Below are 20,838 nucleotides of genomic sequence, written 5' to 3'. Positions count from 1 at the left end.
AAAAAAAAAAAAAAAAACCAATGATGTGTTGTATGGTGACTAACATAACATAATAAAATTTAAAAAAATAATGAAAAGTAAATAAAATAAAATCATAGACTGTAAAAGCTGAAAGAAACAGATCTCCAGCCCAACCCTCTTCCCTAAGCTTTAGCCTTGAATTTTGATCAACCTGCTGGATATTTCCACTTGAACCTCAAACTCAGCAGGTCCACAACATAGTTAAGATAGTATGTTTTAATTAATACACAATGCAAGCGAATGATTACAAAATGACAATGGGTTATGATCAGCACTGGAATAGAAATGCAGTGGGGTGCTCTGTGACCCCAGCAGAGAGGTCACACTGGAGAACATGTAGAGAGCAGCCAAGGTCATGGAAGTCTCCAGAGGCAAAGCAAGACTTGTGCTGTTAAGACAGAATGTTAAGGCTGTTAAGGAGAATGGGGGGTGGAGGGAGGTTGGGAGGAGTGGGCAGAGAAGAGCATCGAGACAGGCACAAATAGGCTCAGAGAGTTGGAGGAAATGCTCTCATTCAGGACTGCTGGCCTAGGAGTGGGGAAGCAGCGGAAGATAAGGTTGTGAGGACGGCAAGTCCAGATCATCAAAGGCCCGCATCCCTTGCTAAAGGAGAAGATTGAGCTGGGTTCTGTGTCCATAAACTTTCGCACTCTGCATGTGCGCATGTCGTTCACGATGCCTCTGGGGCCATACTCCAGGTCAACACACATAAATTGGGGAATGTCCTGGATAAACTGAGACATAGCAGTCAACTCTTGCTAAGCCTCAAATATACTTCCAACCCCTTGGCCACAGCCTCTTGGAGGCTTTCAATCTTGTACCCTGAAAGCATGTGGTGAACACTCAGATCATAACCTCTGTAATTATCTGTCCTGTGTTTCCTCTACTGCACTAGGAGTTCCTTGAAAATGAGGGCTAGATTTTATTCATGTTTGTATCCTTAAAACCAGTGCTGTGCCTGGGACACAGGAGGCACTCAATACATTGATATTAAATCAGAATAAAATAATAGCTAACATTTAGTGAAGGCACTCCTCTAGGAACCTGACACAGACTATATCATTGAATAATGGAGGTCGTGGGTACTTTTATTGGGTTCGTTTTCTAGATAAGGAAGCCAAGACACCAAGAGTTTGTGTAACTTGCCCAAGATGACACAGCATAAGAGGCAGAAGGGAATTCTAATCTAGGGCTTATTTCCAGAGCCTATGAAGGAATAAAATCCAGTCTTGGCAGAACTGGAGTGTGGATTTGCAGAATCATCCAAGAGCCCGTTCCCCAGCAGGCCCAGCCAGTGATGAGTGTGTGAATGGGACAGCACCAGGCATCATTTGCATGATCCTGTACAGTGGACCAAACCACTCCCCATCCATTGTCTCCTGTGGTCCTCACAATAGCCATGATCTCCAGGTGGATCCATTATTCCCATTCTATGAATGTGATCATTGAGGTCCCCAAGGTCAGCGAGCTACTCAAGATCACATAGAAAGTACTAGAGCCTCCCTTTGAGCCTGTCTCTTTGGACTCCACACTCTGGTCTTTTTAACTGACAACACAATTATCCAGATGGTAATGAATCCGTCTGATGAATTTTTTTCATCTCTAAAATGGGAGTTCATGTCTACCCTGGGAGGTGGGTGTAAGGATGAGCTGATAGATGTAAAGTAGTGAGGGGTAGGTGCTCACTAACGGGTGGTGTGGGAGTTGATGTTGTTATCATCATCATCATCACCTGAGAAGATTTGGGGTTCGGGGTAGGCAGATTCCAGGCATGGGTCCCAAGCCGTAAACTGAAGTAAAATGGCCCCAGAGGAGGGAGTTGAAAATCTGATTTAGGTTCCTAGGCAAGGTTGGAAATATAGATTCAGGTCTGCAGATCAGAAAGCTTATTGATCAGAAGATGTGATCAAGATCACCAAGGGTCAGAGCCAGGACTTGGGTCCCCAGGCAAGACCAGGAGCAGACATTTTCAAACCTTACATTGTGGTCCTTACCATCATGGCATGAGATAGCTTTCTATTTGGCTGGACTGTGAGTTCATAAGGACAAATCCAGCTTATTCATCATGGAATTCCAGCTCTGTGTCCCCAGTGCCTGCCATATAAAAACTGAAGGAATGAATGAATGATCGAGTAAACGAATGCACCAATGGGTCCCCACTTACACAAGCAAGCCCACAGCGCGTGGATTGGAACCCAGCAGGGTGGGGAGCCAGATCACATAGAGCAGAAGAACCTGGAGTATGTAGTACCAAGTGTCACCCATGGACCCTAGGGAGCCTGGTGCTGAGCACTGAACCAGAGACACTCCACCAAGAGGGAGGGAGAGCCATTTTTCTTTGCCGATATGATGAAGCATGCGCACACATGAACACACATGCGCTACATGCTCTCCCTCTCCCCACCCTCCCCGCCAACTGAATTTATGCAGATAATAATCTCAAAAGATTGTTTGCAGTTTGCTCCTGCCTGAGACAGGGGCATGAACCCGATGACCTCTCCGTGACTTTTCCAGGAGCAACATTCTGCATCCTTCTCTGTGGCAGGTCCTGTTCTTTCTAGTAGGAAGAACATTTTGCAATTTCAGAAACAATTCTGAAGGGCCTCAGATGAAAGAGGTCATTTCCTTCAGTAACCAGGGACTCTAAAAAGAGTAATACTAAGCCGTTATAAGAACGTTTCATGTGTTTGAAAACCGTTGTCCTATACGTGCAGGACACACTCTTCATTCATTTATATTCCTGTTGCTTTACCAAAGCTTGTGGGAACTTTTCGTCTGAAAGGTGTCTGCAGCCACCCAGCTCATTCCATTAACTAGCTGGTTAAGTAAAAGTATGCACATTGCTTACCCTTCCTCAGATCCGTTTTCTTTAGCTGGAATAATAATTCTTACCTGCCCCATCGGTTTGTGATGAGGTTACGTGGTAAAACAGATCAAGCACATGCCGACGTCTCAGGGAAGTTGTCGCTTCATCCTGGTTGACACCATCCTCTGGAGCTAGCCGGGACTAGATGCTTCCTCCTTCCTTCCCTCCAGGTTCCTCATTGTCCTGGGATGCTTGATTCTGGCCGTGCTGACCACGTTCAGGGAGTACGAGACTGTTTCGGGAGACTGGCTGCTATTACTGGTGAGACTGTGCACCCCCCGGGGGGCGATTCTGGGGTAGACGCCTCTGGTTGGACTCACAGTTGAGAGCAAGGAGGCTGCCCTTGGGCACAACTGGTTTTGGCTTCCTGGCCAAGTCCAGTCCCAAGAGAAAGCAATGACTGGATCAGTTGGGCAGGTCTGCATGGGCACAGGTGGAAGGGAATGGTATTTGTTATTCTAGACTAGAGACAAGGGGGCACAAACAAGGTCAAAGCGAAAACCAACTACACATTAGTTATATGAGAAATGGCGGCTTCTCAATCCTCTGAAAGTTAACACAAAGGCATGCTCTGTTCTAAAACCTGCCTCTGCTTTTTCTCCTTAAAACCCTGAGGATCTCTGACTCTCTTCAAGGCCAAGTACCAAATCCCATTTCTACATTAAACTCCACATCCTTGCTCCTGGGACCTCTGCCTGTTTTATCTCTCTGTTCCCTCATCTACACAGGCAAGGGGTACCAGCCCCCCAATTAGGGTCTACAAAATAGCAGAACCCTCACCTCGCACTGAGCATGCCATCCATGATGCCGGAGTCAGGGGATTCCTTCTGAAGGCAGGTGTTTCCAGTTCACACAGTCTCATGCTAAGATCTTAGCAGGTGAATCCTGAGAAGCCATCTAGCTCCAGGAACTAGGTTTCAGGGATTATCACGGAGCAGCAACTCCCCAAGGGTCCCAGGAGGTCACCAAAGGTGGGGGGGGGCAGAGGTGTCTGCCTGACCAACAAGAGAGGCAGGAGGGAAGGAGGAAACCCGGGGTCCAGGTAGACAGCCCAGCCTGGTGCTCTGAGCCTGATTACCAGCGTGGGAGTCCCTCTTTGCCACGTCCTAGTCTGGAGGATTTTGTGTACCTACTCCTTGCCTTGGTTTCTCAAAACATAAAATGAGAATAATACCGTAAAACACTTGAAGCAGAGCCTGGCCCAGGAGGCGTACTTAGTAACCATTGGCCGTAAGTAGCAATTCCCGGGGCCAGGCAACTGGGTGGGATTAGCAGACCGTGTTTCATTGATAACTTCTCTTTTCAATTTAACTGCACTTAGAGGCTTTTCGTACATGAAAATAGACTTTTTTTTTTTTTTAAAGGATCCATTGGAACCAAAACGGAGAGGAAAAAACAAGGAATCCCTTTGCAAGGCTGCTCTTAGGGACAGTTAGCACATTAGCATGGACACGGGGGCTGTCCAGAAGTGCCCGGAGGTGATAACGTGTTCTTCTTCCCCCTCCACCACCAAAACAGCAACAGCAACGGAAACCCCGCTCTTCAGAACCTCAGAGCAGAAATCTACTCCCAGACAACTGGGTCCCGGCTGATCTGTGTCTCTCCATATGTTCTTAATGCAGGAAACATTTGCTATTTTCATCTTTGGAGCCGAGTTTGCTTTGAGGATCTGGGCTGCCGGATGTTGCTGCCGCTATAAAGGCTGGCGGGGAAGGCTCAAGTTTGCCAGGAAGCCCCTGTGCATGCTCGGTAGGTAAGCCCTGACCCTGAGTCAGGGGGCGCCCCAGTCCCCCTTCTTCTGATGCGCCATTCCCCCGAGGAAATGTGGCTTTATGGAAGCCCGCGCAGCCTCTGACCCTACCTCGATGAGGAAGAGCCGCTCCAGTGTTCCGGACGCAGAATTCCTTCTTCCGTGGCTTGCCCTCCTGATGGCTCTACAGGGCTGTGATTCTTAATGAGCGTGGTGGGGGGCACTCTTGGCATTTGGGCTGTGAAGGAGCAGCCCACTGTAGGACGCTGAGCATCCCCAGTCCCTAGACTGGTAGCCTCCAGGCATTGTGACAACCAAAACTGCCTGCACCCTTCCAGACTGGTGCTTGTGGGCATGGGAGGGGTGACACCACTGCTGGTTGAGAATTACTTCTATGGGCCCACGTTGTGCCCGTTTTACAGAGGGGGACACTGAGGTTCACAGTGCTGAGTCATTTCCTAGTCACACAGGTAGTAAGCCGCAGATTCCATCCTAACACCAGGTCTGGAAGAATCTAGCACCTGTGCCCTCCCTCCCTACCACGTTGCTGGGTGTTGACCCAGAAGTTGCTTTGGGGAGATGTCACTGACACCCTTCCCTTTGGGTGCAGGCATTAGATAGCAGAGAAGGTGGACACTTTCACTTAGCCCTGCTGGTGCAGCATGAACCCATATGTTTCCATCTGAAGATCCCACTAAAATCATAGAGCGACAGTGACGGGCAGGAGTTGGAACCTCAAATTCCTAGTGATGATTAAAGTTACAGGATCCCAGGGCCTTGAAAGGCTCTCCAAAGGCACTTAGTCCAACACACCGTCCCGTCTGATATTCCCTTCCCCTTCACAGCAGCCTACAAGTGGTCACCTGCTTGCATATCTCCAGTTCCGGGGCGCTCACCACCTTCCAACGTATTTATTCCATGTGAAGTCCTCTGACTCTCTTCAGATATTTGAGTTCAGTCATTCTGTTCTTCCTCTCCACTCCAGCAGTGGAAAAGTGTGCTCAGTGGCTCTGGCTATTCCTTGTACCACAGGTTCTCAGCATCGTTCTTGCTCTTCTCTGAGCATGCTCACCGCCCTTTTAAAAAGTGACCCCAGGACTGAACACAGCCCTTTGGATGCGGATGGCCAGCCCAGGGAAGGAGAGCTGGAGCCCTCCTCTGTCCTACGTGCCGCACTTCTCTCTGGGCAACCAGGGGGGCCCTGCCTTGCTTGCAGGTTGCTTGGCACAGTGACTATACCACTTGACTGCCTGTTGAACTCGCTCTTCCTTCTTCCCATCTCCTTCTGAGGTTGGACACCTGAGGGTTTTGTGTATCACTCAGCACGTTTAATGCAAGGAGAGGCTATGTGGGTGTGAGTGCACGAGTGTACACAATTTTGGAGGATTTTGTAGTTACTGATTTCTTTTCATATTTTTCAACCTTCTCTCTTTCTTTTTTTTTTTTTTTTTTAAGATTTTATTTATTTATTTGACAGAGAGAGACACAGCGAGAGAGGGAACATAAGCAGGGGGAGTGGGAGAGGGAGAAGCAGGCTTCCCGCGGAGCAGAGAGCCAGATGCGGGGCTCGATCCCAGGACCCTGGGATCATGACCTGAGCCGAAGGCAGACGCTTAACAACTGAGCCACCCAGGCGCCCCAACCTTCTCTCTTTCTTTGTCCTCCTTCCCTGTCTGCCCCTGTCTCAGTCCATTCAGGCAGCTATAACAGTGCCACAGACTGCGGGCTTATGAACAAGAGAAATGTATTTCTCACAGTTCCAGAGACCAGAAGTCCAAGATCAAGGTGCCAGGCTCTGGTCGAGTCCCTCTTCTAGGTCACAGGCTGCCCATTTCTTGGTCTGCTTGCTGTGTCCTCACGCCGGGGAAGGGGCCATGGAGCTCTCCGGAAACTCTGTTATCAAGGACCTGATCCCATTCGTGAAGGCTTCACCCTCATGACCTCATTACCTCCCAGAGGCTCCGCCTCCTAAGCCCATCCCATTGGGGGCCAGGATCTCAGCCGCTGAATTTTGGGAGGACACAAACATTCAGCCCATAGCAACCCCAGCTTGCCTTCCCCTTCTTCTTCTGTCTTCCTTTCGAGTCTTTTGCAAGGTGTTAGGTGGACTTCTTCTCCTCTGGAGAGTCTTATCCAGTGCTGACCAGAAGTCCTGTGCACCCGCTCCTGTGTGGAAGCCTGCGTGTGTTGGCAGGGGGTGGGGGAGGTGACTTTATACCCAAATTCAGAGGTTCTCACCCAGTTCGAGAACATCCTAGTATTGTGTGGAGCCTGGACACTTCCAGGAAAAGAGCATTCCCCATGGAACAGTCTTCACTATTCCAAAAGGGGCTGATTTGACCGAGCTCTGGATCACGCTTCACTGCCAACCTCCCCTGGAGAGCCGAGGCCAGCCCTCAGCATCACCATCCTGGCTGGCTTCCTTTCTGGGATGCCTGTGTTTTCTGCTCTCCTCCTCTCGACTTCTCCCATAACATGGCCTTGTGAGAATTGTTGCTTTTCTCTGCATGTTTGACATGAGGGTGGTTATCCGTCAGGGCACATCATGGCCTTCATATTCGAGGCAGCCCCAGACCCTGCCATTTCGGGTGTGAGTGCGTCCATCTGGGCCAGAATCTCCCATTCTCTCTGAGCATCATAGACTCGACTCACATTTACCCCATATCCAGGTTTTGTTTCCTCTTGCTTTCTGCAAACATTAAAAGTGGGTAACTTTGCACAGATAAACTGAGAGGCCTGGCCAAGGGTAGACATACTGGTATCCAGATGTTTGACACCGAACTTTTCCCCAAAGTTAGGCACATCTGGGAGACACCTTGAAAGGGCAGACATACCTAGGTGTGAATTGAGGGGCCTGTTCCAAGCAGGAAGACTGACACATACAGAGGTATGGAGGTCTGAGAGAGCCCTGTGCTCAGCAAACGGCACCAGATTCTGAAAGGCTCACAGGTCAGAGGGTTTTCAGGTGCTTGGACTTTACCCAGTGGATAAACATCTCTTCCAGTGTGTTCCTTAGAACCTGATGCTCTTGTAAAAAAAAAAAATAATAATCCTATAGCCAAAATCTTTGGGGAAAGGCTCTGCTTCGTGTGTGTAATTGAGAGCCACAGTGCATATTAGCATTTTGAAGGTTCTAGAAGCCCTACAATAGCAAAACGTGCTTCATCAATTTTTCCCCAAATTTACTTGCCTACGGGTCCCTTTTACCTGTGGACCCTCTGCAGTGTGGTGGGGAGATGGTTGGTATGGGTGTTGGGGCCCACTGAAGGGAATAGGGACGGACCAGGGCACACTCCTCTGTCCTCGGCTATTGGCTTCAGGAGCTAGCTTGGCCCTTCCAGAAGCCCCTCATCCCCTCCGCTTCTCTGCTTTCAGTCACAGCTGTGGTGGACGTTTTCACGTCACCTCTGGAGACCAGCCTCCCACTTCATGGGTGGGCTTCATGTTTTACTGCAGTCTAGCTCAGGGCCTTCCCTGAAGCTGAGGGAGACCACCAGGCCATGCAGCTCAGAAGTGTGGGGCCATCAGCAACCCCAGGGGTGACCCTCCACCACCAGGGGACGGGAGCCAACGGACAGAGGTCCCAGCTCCCATCTTCCAGAGCGACCACCTTGGGAGGCTGCTTATAACTCCCCTTACCTTGCCTCTCTCCTTTCCTGTGTCCCTCTCCCCTCTCTCATGCCTCCTGAGATGATCTCCCTGTGCATCACCCTCGGCCAAGGCCCTGACTCAGTGCTGCTTTTAGGAGAAACCTGCCTTCAACCACGTCTGAGCTTCAGGCTTCCCCTCCACGACCGGGGCATACCCCTGACCCCTCTGGGCCTGCGAGTGACCCTGTCACCCTGGGGGGCCTCGGGGAATCCCTTCCCTGGGATGGAGAATGAGGGCTGGAGCCTGACAGGCCCGCATCCAGTCCCCACTCGGCGATGTCCATCCGGCCCCGTAGCCTTGGGAAGACACCCATGCTCAGGTGCTGTGCCCAGTGCCTGTGGTGATTCCATCGCGTTCGCCTGACCTTCTTCTCCTTCTCCCCCGCCACCCCTCTGTCCTCGTCCCCAGACATCTTCGTGCTGATCGCCTCTGTGCCGGTGGTTGCCGTGGGAAACCAGGGCAATGTGCTGGCCACCTCCCTGCGCAGCTTGCGCTTCCTGCAGATCCTGCGCATGCTGCGGATGGACCGCAGGGGCGGCACGTGGAAGCTCCTGGGCTCGGCCATCTGCGCCCACAGCAAAGTGAGTGCCCCGGAGAACCTTCTCCCCCACCTGTGCCTTTCGGGGCAGCCCCCTCCCACATGGCGTCCCCAGAGGGCGGTCGCTCAGCCACCGCTGGTGAGGATGATGAAGAGGAGGAGGAGGAAGAGGAGGGGCACCAGCAGGGGTGCCGCAGCGAGCACGAGCAGGCAGAGCTGGGTGCAAGTCCTCGGCTCCACCGAGTGCCGACGACTGTGGCCAAGTCCCTCAGCTCTCCCTGAGCCTCGGTTTCCTATTTCTAACCTCGAGAGAATAATGGCTCTGCCTCCAGGTGGTTGAGGGGGTCAGATGAGCCAACGTAAGGCGGCTCGGGATGGGAGGGGAAGGTTCCGGACTCACCCAGAGTCGTGGGAGTCCAAACCCCATTGGTGTGACGCTGGGGGTTTTCTGTAACCTCAGTGGGTCTTGGCTCCTGCATTTAGAAAATGCGGACGATAATGCGCTCACTTCCTAGAGTGAAAAGACTTAGAACGGGCTCTATTTTTATGAGCTGCCTCAGTAGTTAAAATGAGGATCCTTCTGGCTGCTCGCACGAGAAGAGGTACGTTTGAGTGCCTGGTAAATAGTAGGCACTCATTAATGGTAGTGTTTATTATTCCAGATATGCTTTTCTTCACAAATAGTACAAATACCTAAATAAAATGAAGTACAAATGAAAGGCACCTGGAGTCCTTCACCTCACGATGCCGCACGTTTTAAACCATTTGTGCTGCCTCTGACCCCAGACTCCGTGTCCTTATCAGAGGACATGCTAGCAACACCTAACCTTTCATCCATGGAGCTGAGCTGATTCACGGCTCCCGTAGAAATCAGGGCTGAAAATGGCTGGTTTCGATTCTCATCCTGTGTTCCCTCCGATCTGGAATAGAAAACAGTTGCCTACCTACCAGGTAATTCCCGGGAAGAGATATGTCCACGCCACCACCAGACCCTACAACTGAGGTCAGGTGGGCAGAACTTGAGACAAAATGACATCTCCATGGTAGGAGACCAAAGGCAGAAAAGCAACTGCTGGTCAGGCTCCGCCTGCCATTCTTCCCCCTCACACGTCCCCCTGCTTAGCCTGGTGCTCTTCCAGAGCTGCCCAGCGGCTGCCCGGCCAGCCTTCACTTCTGGGGCCTGCAGTGTGGTGAGGAGGTGAGCGCACGCCTGGGTTGGAGTCCCGCTGCCCCATTTAGTAACTGCAAGAGCTTAGCCCAGTTCCTCCTCTAAGCCTGGTAACGGGCACTTAGCACTTTACTTCCTCAACCATTCATTCCGAACTTGTGGCCTCTGGGCCATGTTCCATGATCGACTCCTCAGGAAGGCCCATGCGGCACAAGGTTAGAGTTTCAAAGTTAGGATAAGGCCAGGCTGTGCTACCAGAACAAAGAGGCCCCAGAGACTCTTGGCACCAAAAAAAGGTCGATGTCTTCTCCGATGTCGGACGTGGGCTAGGTGGCCCTCATCTGTCTTGAAGATGAGCATTGAGTCACCGAGGCAGCAAAAAGGGGCTGGGAGCACCCTGCAGAATAGACTTAAGGAACAGGCAGGAAGTTGCTGCCGGATTTCCCCCACATTGGCTCCACCCCAGCCCCCTAGCACCCCCAGCCCCGGTCCGACTTCAGGGCGGCTCAGGCACGTGCAGGATTCTGTGGGTATCGAGGAACAGCCACGGGCTCTGCCACAGAGCTACTGGCGAAAAATCGTGTAAAGTCGGAATTACCTTGAATAGCCTTTTAAATGACTGCAAAGCACAGAACTGGGACACATTTTCACTCCTCGTTAATGAACATTATGCTACTTCTTAATAATCCAACACAAGCAGTTTTCCTGTGCGCTCATGAACAGACGACAATTTCCATAGCTAAGCACCAGATGAAACTTTTGCCTTGCATTCAGGGGACAGAGGGAATGAAAAAGCATAGGAATGCTAGAAACCGCACTCAACAAGGCGAGAGGCTCGTGCCCAGACAGCCGCAGGGGAAGGACTTACCCAATTCGCCTTTGTCTTCTCCAAGCCTGGGCAGGGCAGACACTGAAGGGAGTGGCCAGCTGGATTGCCTGCACCATCAAAACTAACCTCTCTGGGCTGTAAAGTGAATTCACACAAGTGTATGTGACGCTGTGGGGGAAGCCAGACCTAAGCAGTGGGCACAGCAAGTATTAGAGATTTCGAGAAAGCTTACTCAGGAAATAGTGAAAGCGTAAAGGAACTAGAGCTGAACTCGATCTCATGGAGCAATGGAAAACTTCCGTAATGGAGTTGATGCGCGTCTCAAGATGACCCACTGCTCTTCGGTGCATCCCACGGGGAAAGGCAGTGCAGGGACAGAGGCCAATGTGAGCAAAGGCATGGAGGGAGGCAGGAAGCAAGCCCGAGATTCTCCAGACCCAGAGGTTGGCTGACGGTCAGATAGATAAAGTATATTGATAAGAACAACTTGTTCCCCAGGATGACTTAGGAGGAGCGTCAGGCCTCATCTCCAGACTGTGTTTGCCAATAACCTTGACTTTCTTCTGCCCAACCTACCATGCTGAACTTTGAAATTGGAATAGAATGAGAGAAATAGAAAGAGCCTTAGGGATTGTCTGGGTCAGGGTGTTTGAAACCTCGGTGATTTGCAGATCTTTGCCATATCCCTGCACCATCCTTACTGTCCCTTAGCATTGTTCTCTAAATCAACTCGCTCTTGTGCACCTACTCACATGTCCTAGTCTATCATGTGATAATACCCACGAAATAGAAGATGTTATGCTCATTTTAATTTATGCTGATTTTTAGTATCACTTAAATCAGTATGTGACTCTTTAACATAAAAACTGCTTGCCTTCCTTCCATCAGGAGTACACGGGTCACTTTTAAGAACTGTGATCCAGTCCCTTCATTTTGAAAATAAAGAAACTGAAGCTGGGGAGGGGGTCCATTTGCCCAGGGTCACAGAGGAAATCAGTGGCCGAGCTGGGTTCGCTATGCTACGCTAGCTCCCCCTGCTGTCAGTTTCCCGGTAGTGCTGAGCTTTATCCTGGATCTGCTCAGCCCTGCTTGGAATCAAGTCTCCTGAGTCCTGTGCCTTGACTCAGAGGCAGATGCCCATTTCACCTGCCTTCCTGCCTCCCTGTGAAGCCTCTTGAGCTGTGATATCAAGGTCATCCGAAGACAGAAATCTTCCTCCTCGAACCATACACTCGTTCTGTTAATGATGGAAATAAGGACCATATTATTATCACAAAGACAAGAAACAACTAGTGTTGGTGAGGATGTGGATAAAAGGGACCCCCATGCTCTGTTGGTGGGAATGTAAATTGGTGCAGCCACTGTGGAAAACAGTAGGGAGAGTCCTCAGAAATTGAAACCAAAATAAAATAAAATAAAATAAAACACTGAAACCAGAAATACCATATGATCCAATAATTCCAATACTGGGTTTACGCAAAGAAAACGGAAACACTAATTTAAAAAGACACATGCACTCCTATGTTTATTGCAGCATTATTTACAGTAGCCAAGATACCGAGGCCACCTAAGTGCCTATCGATAGACAAATAGATAAGGAAATGTGGTGTGCATACACAATGGAATATTACACAGGCATAAAAAAGGATGAGATCCTGCCATTTGTGAGAACATGGATGGACCTAGAGGATATTATGCTAAGTGAAATCAGTCAGACAGAAATGCAAATACCATATGATTTCACTCATTAGTGGAATCTAAAAACAACAACAACCAGCAAATGAACAAACAAACAAAAGGCAGAAACAGACCTATAAATACAGAGAACAAGCTAATGGTTGCCAGAGGGAAGGGGGTGGAGGGTTGGACAAAATGGGTGAAAGGGAGTGGGAAATACATGTTTCCAGTTACGGAATGAATAAGTTATGGGAATAAAAGACACAGCAGAAAGAACATGGTCAGTGCCATGGCACTGTATGGGGACAGATGGTGGCTACACTTGTGAGCACAGCATAATGTATAAACTTGTTGAATCACTATGTTGTCCACCTGAAACTAATGTAACATTGTGTGTCAACTATTCTCAAATTAAAAAAAAAAAGAAGAAGGTAAGTCTCAGAGGTAAGGCTCAGAGGTGAATAACTTGCCCACAGTCATGGAGCTGGTAAACCTGGACCCCAACCCTGGCGCGTCTGCCTCCAGCATCCATCCGCAGACTTCCCAGTGACCACTTCCCTTGTCCACTGCTTGCTTTCCCAGGAGCTCATCACTGCCTGGTACATTGGGTTCCTGACGCTCATCCTTTCTTCATTCCTTGTCTACTTGGTTGAGAAAGATGTGCCAGAGGTTGATGCACAAGGAGAAGAGGTGAAGGAGGAATTTGAGACCTATGCAGATGCCCTTTGGTGGGGCCTGGTGAGTCACCATCTTGAAGGCCCCCCAATGGGACTGACTGTTAGAGAGAGGTGGAGGGCATGGCAGGGGAGGGCTCAGGTGGGCAGCTGCATTTGTAGGCACAAGCCAGAGCTCCCTCTGCAGGGAATGCACCTGGAACGGGCTCTTCCTTAGTGCTTACAAGAAGTCAGGGCTGGGCACAGTCTGGTCTCATCATCTCTCAGGGACCTTACTTCATTAGTTGTAGGCTGTTATCAGCTAAGCCATGCATGTGCAGACAGACACAGTAGCAGATGCACACACGTGCACTCAGACCTTCAAACACACCCAGAGACCCACAGCTCATCCCACAGGAACACATGGTACTAAAGCTAGCATTTTTTTTTTTTTTTTAAGAGAGAGAGAGCATGAGCGGAGAGGCGCAGAGGGAGGAGAGAGAGAATCCTTAAGCAGACTCCCTACTGAGCACGGAGCCCAATGCGAGGCTCAGTCTCACGACCCTGAGATCATGACCTGAGCTGAAATCTAGAGTAGGACGCTTAACCAACTGAGCCACCCAGGCGCCCCAAACTAACATTTTCTGAAGGCTTACTTTGCTCCAGAGCATTGTTCAAAACACCTCACATTTATTAACATTTTAAATTCAAAGAACTCCTATTTTTAGCCCCTTTTTTAAGACTGGGAAACTGAGGCAAGAAGTGGTTAAGTAAGTAATTAATCCAAGAAAGATCTCTGAGCCAGTTAGTGGTTGAGCTGGGATTTGAACTCGGGCAGTTGGGCTCCAGAGGCCCCACACTGGACTGCTCTGCTGTCCTGTCCTGTGCATTCACGTGCGCACAGCAACCTACGCTTGTAAACACCCCAAGGACTCTACAACGTGCATCAGCACAGACACATGCACAGGCGTGAGACATGCACACACATGCACACCATACATATAAATACACTCATCAGCATGCATGCATTGGAAACATAGCAGTACACAAAATCGCAAGTATGTAAATATGCCAAGAATGCACATGCACATGTTTGCAATGATTGAAAAATTTGTCAGCTGATCGACTCTATGTAGGAAATCCTTAACTTAGAAACTGGCGTGGTTGCAAGGCGCCCGTATAATTACTTGGCACCTGGTACCTTTTCTCCCATGGGAAACACGTCCCCAAGCAGTACGAAAGACTTATAGGTGGAGCTCGGCTGATGTGTCCCTGACTTCCCTCACCCTGCAAAGACCCACGTCTGACCTCTTCTCTCTCCAGATCACACTGGCCACCATCGGCTATGGAGACAAGACGCCCAAAACGTGGGAAGGCCGCCTGATTGCGGCCACCTTCTCCTTAATTGGTGTCTCCTTTTTTGCCCTCCCAGCAGTAAGTACTTCAACGTTCTCCCTAGTGTGACAGGTGGGACCCCTCCCTGCCCCCCGGACCCAGCTGCACCTTTCAGGCTCATTTTCCACCCTATTGTACCCTTAGCTCCACAGGTTTGGCTGCTTCAGATCCCAGTCTCAAGGCTGCCTTCTTTAAGCTGACTTAACACCCACTCCCCCGCCCCGGGCATAACTCTATAAAGGCATTTCTGACCCCGTGCTGCATTCCCCTTGGCCCCCCACCCCCAGACTGTGAGCTCCCTGGGGGTTGGGATTATGTCTCCCCAGCACCTTGCATATGGCGGGTCCTTCATCTACATGAGCTCCCTTCCCTTGTCCTACCATTTCATTTACTGGCTTATGTAAAAAAAAAAAAAAAAAAATGCATCGCCCTCAAGAGTGAGTACTTGACCTGTGATAGAATAACCTCCCCAAAGCCCAGTGCCCATAAGTATAATACAACAATCACAGAAAGCATTTGTTGGACTTACTGTGTGCTCGACTCGTGCCAAATGCTTTACCTACATCTCATTCAATCTCATTTAATGACATCATGGTGAGTTTGGTGAGTTTTTAATCACCATTGTCCAGACGAGAACACTGAGGCTCAGGTCAGTCAGGTTTCCACGATCACAAGGTTATTGGGTTGTGGGCTCGGGCTCTTAATAATGAAGCTGGAAAGAACCTTCTTTTTTTTTTTAATTTTATTTATTTATTTGACAGAGAGAGACACAGCGAGAGAGAGGGAACACAAGCAGGGGGAGTGGGGGAGGGAGAAGCAGGCTTCCCACTGAGCAGGAAGCCCGATGTGGGGCTTGATCCCAAGACCCTGAGACCATGACCTGAGCCGAAGGCAGACGCTCAACGACTGAGCCACCCAGGCGCCCCTGGAAAGAACCTTCTTATGGAGCAAGCCCGCTTCCATCCCCTTCATCCCCCAGAGCTAGCCTTAGTGATATTCTTCCTCCACTGTCGCCTACCTTGTCTGTTTTTCCTAAGCTCGATGACCTAGGGCATGTGGCCTTTGTGAATTTCAGTTTCCTCATCTGGAACAGGTCAGGGGCTGTGAGGGTGCTGCATGGTCTCGAAGCTCTCTCCCAACTTGAAAAGGGAGAGCTTCTATCCAGGTAGTCCACATGGAAGTCTGACCTGGAAATCAAAACAGGTCACAATTCTGGGAGAGTCCAGTAAAAGTCTTAAGTGACCAGTTAAGCAGCTAAAATATTTTTACATTCCATTAGCATTTACTGGGCATCTGTTCTGTGTCATACTTCTTACCAAATGGCTCCGATAGATGGTTTCAGGTTTTGCTTAACAAAATTATGAGGAAGGTACTATTAGCCCAGTCCCCTGGAAATTGAGGTGCAGTAGATAAGAGGCTTGCCCAGGCTCTCCCCTCTGGAAAGTGGCAGAGTCAGGAACTGAAGCCAGGCCTTCCTGACATCAAGCCTCCACGTAACCCAGCGACATACTCCCTGGAAGAGAATAAAGGAGTCTTTGTGGCCCTGGGAGTCGGAGTGGGGCCCCCAGAGAGGCCAGCGGGGCTGACCCAGGCCTGACTTCTCCCTCTAGGGCATCCTGGGGTCAGGACTAGCACTCAAGGTACAGGAACAGCACCGGCAGAAGCACTTTGAGAAAAGGAGGAAGCCGGCCGCTGAACTCATTCAGGTCTGTCTGCCGGGGGAGGAACCGGATCGGGCGGGAGCTCCCGTGGGGCTGTGTGTGCTTGTACGGCAGTGGGTGTGCCCGGGCTGGGGATGGGATCCCGAGCCATGCTTGCTTGTACACGGCTATGGGTGTTCCCGTGGTGATCTTTCGACCTGTCCTCGTGGCATGAACATGACGACCATCCCAACTCTCTCCCATCCAGATTCTAAGCCAAGTGAGAAAGAGACACAGGACTCTAACAGGGACCAAGCAAGCCATCAGCTGTTTTACTAACAGTGTTGGAGTGGAGAATCTGACTTGGGTCTGAGTCCATACGAGGCTTCTCCTCCTTCCACTTCCCACCTTGTCCTGACCTAGGGACTCACAAGGAAGAACCAGGCTAGAGTCCAGGTGCTTAGCCAGTCAGCTACAAGATGTGGCCCCTCATATCAGCCAAGGACAGAGAACCCATAAGCCAAGAGAGGAGGAGACACCTTGCACATGCTCAGTATTGGACAGTTGGCCCATTTATCCTGCCCAGTAGACCATCATGCACCAGTGGGTGTTGGACGCCCAGCAGCTGCATAATTCCCGCAGTGTGGGCTGGAAGTGGGGAGGATAGTGCGAGCTGGGGAGAAAGGCAGAAGTGTTCTTGTGCATGGTTTTGTGGGCTGTTGAGAGCACAGAGAAGAGGAGGGTGGAGTACCTTGACTTCAGCTGCACGGGACCCAGTGTGCACATGACCACCCACCATGAGCTTGCATCCGGTGTACTGAGGGTCTCTGTGCGTCTGTGGGTCTGACACTGGATGGTACGTGATGTTATCCTACATAATGTAGTGCCATGGCCAGTCCCCGTCTCTAAGGGTATGCTCTATTATCCCCCAAACCCCAGACCATCACAGTAGTCCTGAAGTTCTAGCACATTCGAATCAAACGTCATCTCTGGGGCCGTCTCTTGCACCCAAAGTTGCACAAAAGACAATGTTTATCCTCCTAGCTATTTAAGAAGTCTCAGGGAAACTTGCATCAGGAGTAACCCCTGCTCCTTCTGGGGATTTTATACCCAGCACCCTCTTCTCCCTACTGCATTTCTCCACACCCCCACGGTACCAGTTAGGGCTCCAAGATGATGGGTCAAAGAAGGATTCCTTCCCAAAGGAGCTACAAAAGCCAGGAAACCTGGCTTCTCTGCATATCACCTCAATGCATATTTAAACTCTTAGGAGTCAGGAGCTTCCCAAGTGTTTTCATGCTGCGGGATTCTGTGAGAGTGTTGCAGTTCTATCTGGTGGTTCCAGCCCCTCTTTTCTCCTCCTCAGGCTGCCTGGAGGTATTATGCTACCAACCCCAACAGGATTGATCTCGTGGCGACATGGAGGTTCTATGAATCGGTCGTCTCTTTTCCATTCTTCAGGCAAGTGGCAACCCATCTGAATGCTCCGGGTGTGACTGGCCGTCCCTTCCGTGGGTCTGTGTTTGTGCCTGTGGATTCATAGTTTCTTGGAGAACAGCGTATGGTTCCCAGTGTAAGCCACCTGTTAGAATCACCGGGGAGCTTCAGTAATCCCACTGTGCAGGCTACAGCCCGGGCTAATTAGATCAGAACCCGTAAGAGTGGGGTCCAAGCATCTGTACCGTTTTAAGCTCCCTAGGTGACCCCACGAGGGGTTGCAGGGTAGACAGTGTGGAGTGGCTGACAAGGGAAGGTCCGATCATCGTTTGAGCAGGGCCGATGTCTGAGGAAGTGGGGAGCCAGCGCAGTGGGCCTCACGAGCAGTCCCGGATGCTCCCCGCCCCTGGCCCTGGCCTGTACCCGCAGACTCTTCTGGATACTGGGAACAGGCAGGCAGAAGAAGCAGCAGAAGGAATCCTCCAATAACCCAGAGATGTTGTTTTGTATTCTTAGAGGTGGAGATTAAATTAAAGGCCTCAGGGGCACCTGGGTGGCTCAGTCAGTTAAGCGTCTGACTCTTGATTTCGGCTCAGGTCATGATCTCAGGGTCATGGGATCGAGTCCTGCGTTGGGCTCTGTGCTCAGCGGGGAGTCTGCTTGTCCCTCTGCCCCTCCCCTGGCTTGTGCTCTCTCTCTCTCAAATAAATAAATAAAATCTAAATAAATAAATAATTTAATTAGTTAATTGCCTCAGGAAAAAAAATAAGAACCTCTGCCCACAACCAGCACCTGTGAAAGGGAAAAGGGAAGTTAATATTCACTGGACATCCAGGACGTCCAAGGGATCCAGGTTCACACTTCGTTCACTCCTCACAGGCACCCTGTAAGAGAGCCCAGAGGCTCTCAAACGCTAAGGTGCATTAAAATCAGCAGAGGGCTGTGGAAATGCAGGTCGTGCACCTGCCTTCAGCCGCTTCAGTGACGTGGGCGGAGTAAAGCATCTTGGACAGACAGGGCTAGGCTGACCCAGTGGCTCCTGCTCGCTCCTGGAGACAGGCGGAGAGGTCGGGTCACCAGGCTCCTCTCACAGCGGGGCGAGCTGGGGTTCAGAAACGTTGGGCATTTTGGCCAATGTCTGCCCCATCAAGAGGCCCCCAAAGCCCTTGGCCTTTTCTCTACTTGGGCTACTAAAACAGCCTGTGCCTCACGCCTCCCCAGGTTTTTATTTGTTTGTTTTTAGATTTTATTTACTTATTTGAGAGAGAGAGTGAGTGAGAGAGAGAGAGGGAACACAAGCAGGGGCAGAGGCAGAGGGAGAAGCAGGCTTCCCACTGAGCAGGGAGCCCGATGCAGGGCTCGATCCCTGGACCCTGAGATCATGACCTAAGCCCAAGGCAGAGGCTTAACGACTGAGCCACCCAGGCACCCCCTCTCTAGGTTTTAGACACTGCAGTCCTGAGCTGGGACGTACAGTGTGTGGATGGAATGTGGAACTGCCGTACCTCCTGGGTTGGGAGGAAGAGTAGAGGGTCACTCAGTCTCACATCAGGAGCTGGGCCGGCTCTGAAGTGTGTGTCTTCCACACCCCTTTGGTTTCATGGACCATAGCATGACCCAACACTAGCCGAATGGCCCCTCCATCCCCAGCCCACCCTCCCACTCATCTATCATGGGACCTATACCCAGGCCCTTCACCCCCATCACCAGATTGTGGCACAGATTTAAGGAGACTCAAGAGATCAGGGTTCCACTGGCTCATTTCCCTGCATTAAGCCTTCCAATGGATGACCAAGACAAAGAGAATAAAATCCACACCCAGACCATGAGTGACAGGGCCCTGACAGCTCGGGCCCCTGCTTGCCTCTCCCTTCTGGATCCTCCAGTGGCAGGTGCTGCTTCTTACTCAGGACGTCCCATCCACCAATCGCAGGTGACGTGCGAAGGAATCTGACCTTGATCCCGAGGGCAAAGAGAAGCTGTTTGAGCCCGAGTATGACACGATCAGATCCGTGTGTCAGGAAGATGACAGGAAGGGTATGGAGGTGGATGGGAGAGGCTCAAGATCCTAGGTGAGGAGATCAGCTAACAAAGGCTTGCAGCATTCAGGGTGAGAGCAAGCCAGGGCTTAGACCAAAGTAGAAGCTCGAGAAGGGTGGTGCAGAGAGGACCAGAAAGGGAATAAGCAGGTGGGGGGGTGTCAGGGAGTAATGACTGGCAGAAGACTTAGGGAGAAAGAAGAATCGAGGCTTCCATAAATGAGTGATGGAGTTTGGGTTTATGGACTGCATCTCCTCACCTGCAGTTAGATTCACTGGCTCAGAAGATGGTCTCTGTGGTTCCCTTTGATTCTAAAGTTCTGTTTTGCCATCATCATTTCTGGTTAGGGATGACATCAGTCTTCTTTTGGGTCACAAGAGTCTTCGAAGGGGCAGGGGGACTCCCTTGAAAAGGACAGAGTGACCTTGGACTCGGAAGCAAGAACAGGTGCAACCCCTGTGAGTGCATAACCGAGATGATTTCTGTTTGCTGTGCAGCCCAAGGTCTTGGCAAGAGGCCCATTCTTTTGGGGTGATATATTATAAATAAAGCATTGTCCTGGCTGTCAGACACTTGGAGGAATACATTGTACTGCAGACAGCTGCTGTGATATGGGAATGGCTTTTAAACTGAGAGAGAACATTCCTTTCTTCCTTCCTCTTTTTCTTTCTTTTTCTTTCTTTCTCTTTCTTTCTTTCTTTCTTTCTTTCTTTCTTTCTTTCTTTCTTTCTTTCTTTCTTTCTTCTTTTTTTCTTTCTTTCTTCTTTCCTTCAAGGACAAAAGTATAAAGTCAATAGACAGGTTCACTTAGCAACCATTCTGATACAAGTCAATCCCTTGGGAAAAGAATGTCCCTGAATTTCAACCCACTCAATACGTTTCATGGTAAAGCTGTCCTCACCTGCCTCCTACAGACTGTCTTTTGTTTATGTTTTTCTAAAAAAAAAAAAAATAACAACCTTATTATGTTTCACTTGCTCTAAAAAGTACTTTTGAAAGTGAACAATTCAGTGGTTTTTAGTATATTCACAAAGTTGGGTCTTGATCACTACTATCTAATTCCAGAACATTTTATTGCCCCAGAAAGAAACCCTGTCCCCATTAGGAGTTATTCCTGGCTCCCCCTTCCCTGAACCCCTGCAACCTCTAATCTATTTTCTATCTCTATTTTAT

General features: G+C 50.1%; 1 protein-coding gene across 1 annotated transcript in view; it reads left to right on the top strand.

Moving 5' to 3' along the window:
- Positions 1-20,838, top strand: part of KCNQ3 (potassium voltage-gated channel subfamily Q member 3) — a 305,937-nt gene that overhangs the window by 247,322 nt on the left and 37,777 nt on the right. The window contains exons 2-8 of the mRNA XM_032415492.1: positions 3,058-3,148; positions 4,510-4,636; positions 8,697-8,869; positions 13,083-13,238; positions 14,477-14,587; positions 16,159-16,254; positions 17,555-17,649. Coding sequence (XP_032271383.1) covers positions 3,058-3,148; positions 4,510-4,636; positions 8,697-8,869; positions 13,083-13,238; positions 14,477-14,587; positions 16,159-16,254; positions 17,555-17,649 — 849 coding nt within the window. The remainder of the gene's footprint in view (positions 1-3,057; positions 3,149-4,509; positions 4,637-8,696; positions 8,870-13,082; positions 13,239-14,476; positions 14,588-16,158; positions 16,255-17,554; positions 17,650-20,838) is intronic.

This window comes from Phoca vitulina, unplaced genomic scaffold (genome assembly GCF_004348235.1).
Source record: "Phoca vitulina isolate PV1807 unplaced genomic scaffold, GSC_HSeal_1.0 scaffold18, whole genome shotgun sequence".
In the NCBI taxonomy this organism is placed as follows: Eukaryota; Metazoa; Chordata; class Mammalia; order Carnivora; family Phocidae; genus Phoca; species Phoca vitulina.
Note: the sequence above shows the minus strand (reverse complement) of the source record. Positions and strands in the feature narration are given on the sequence as shown.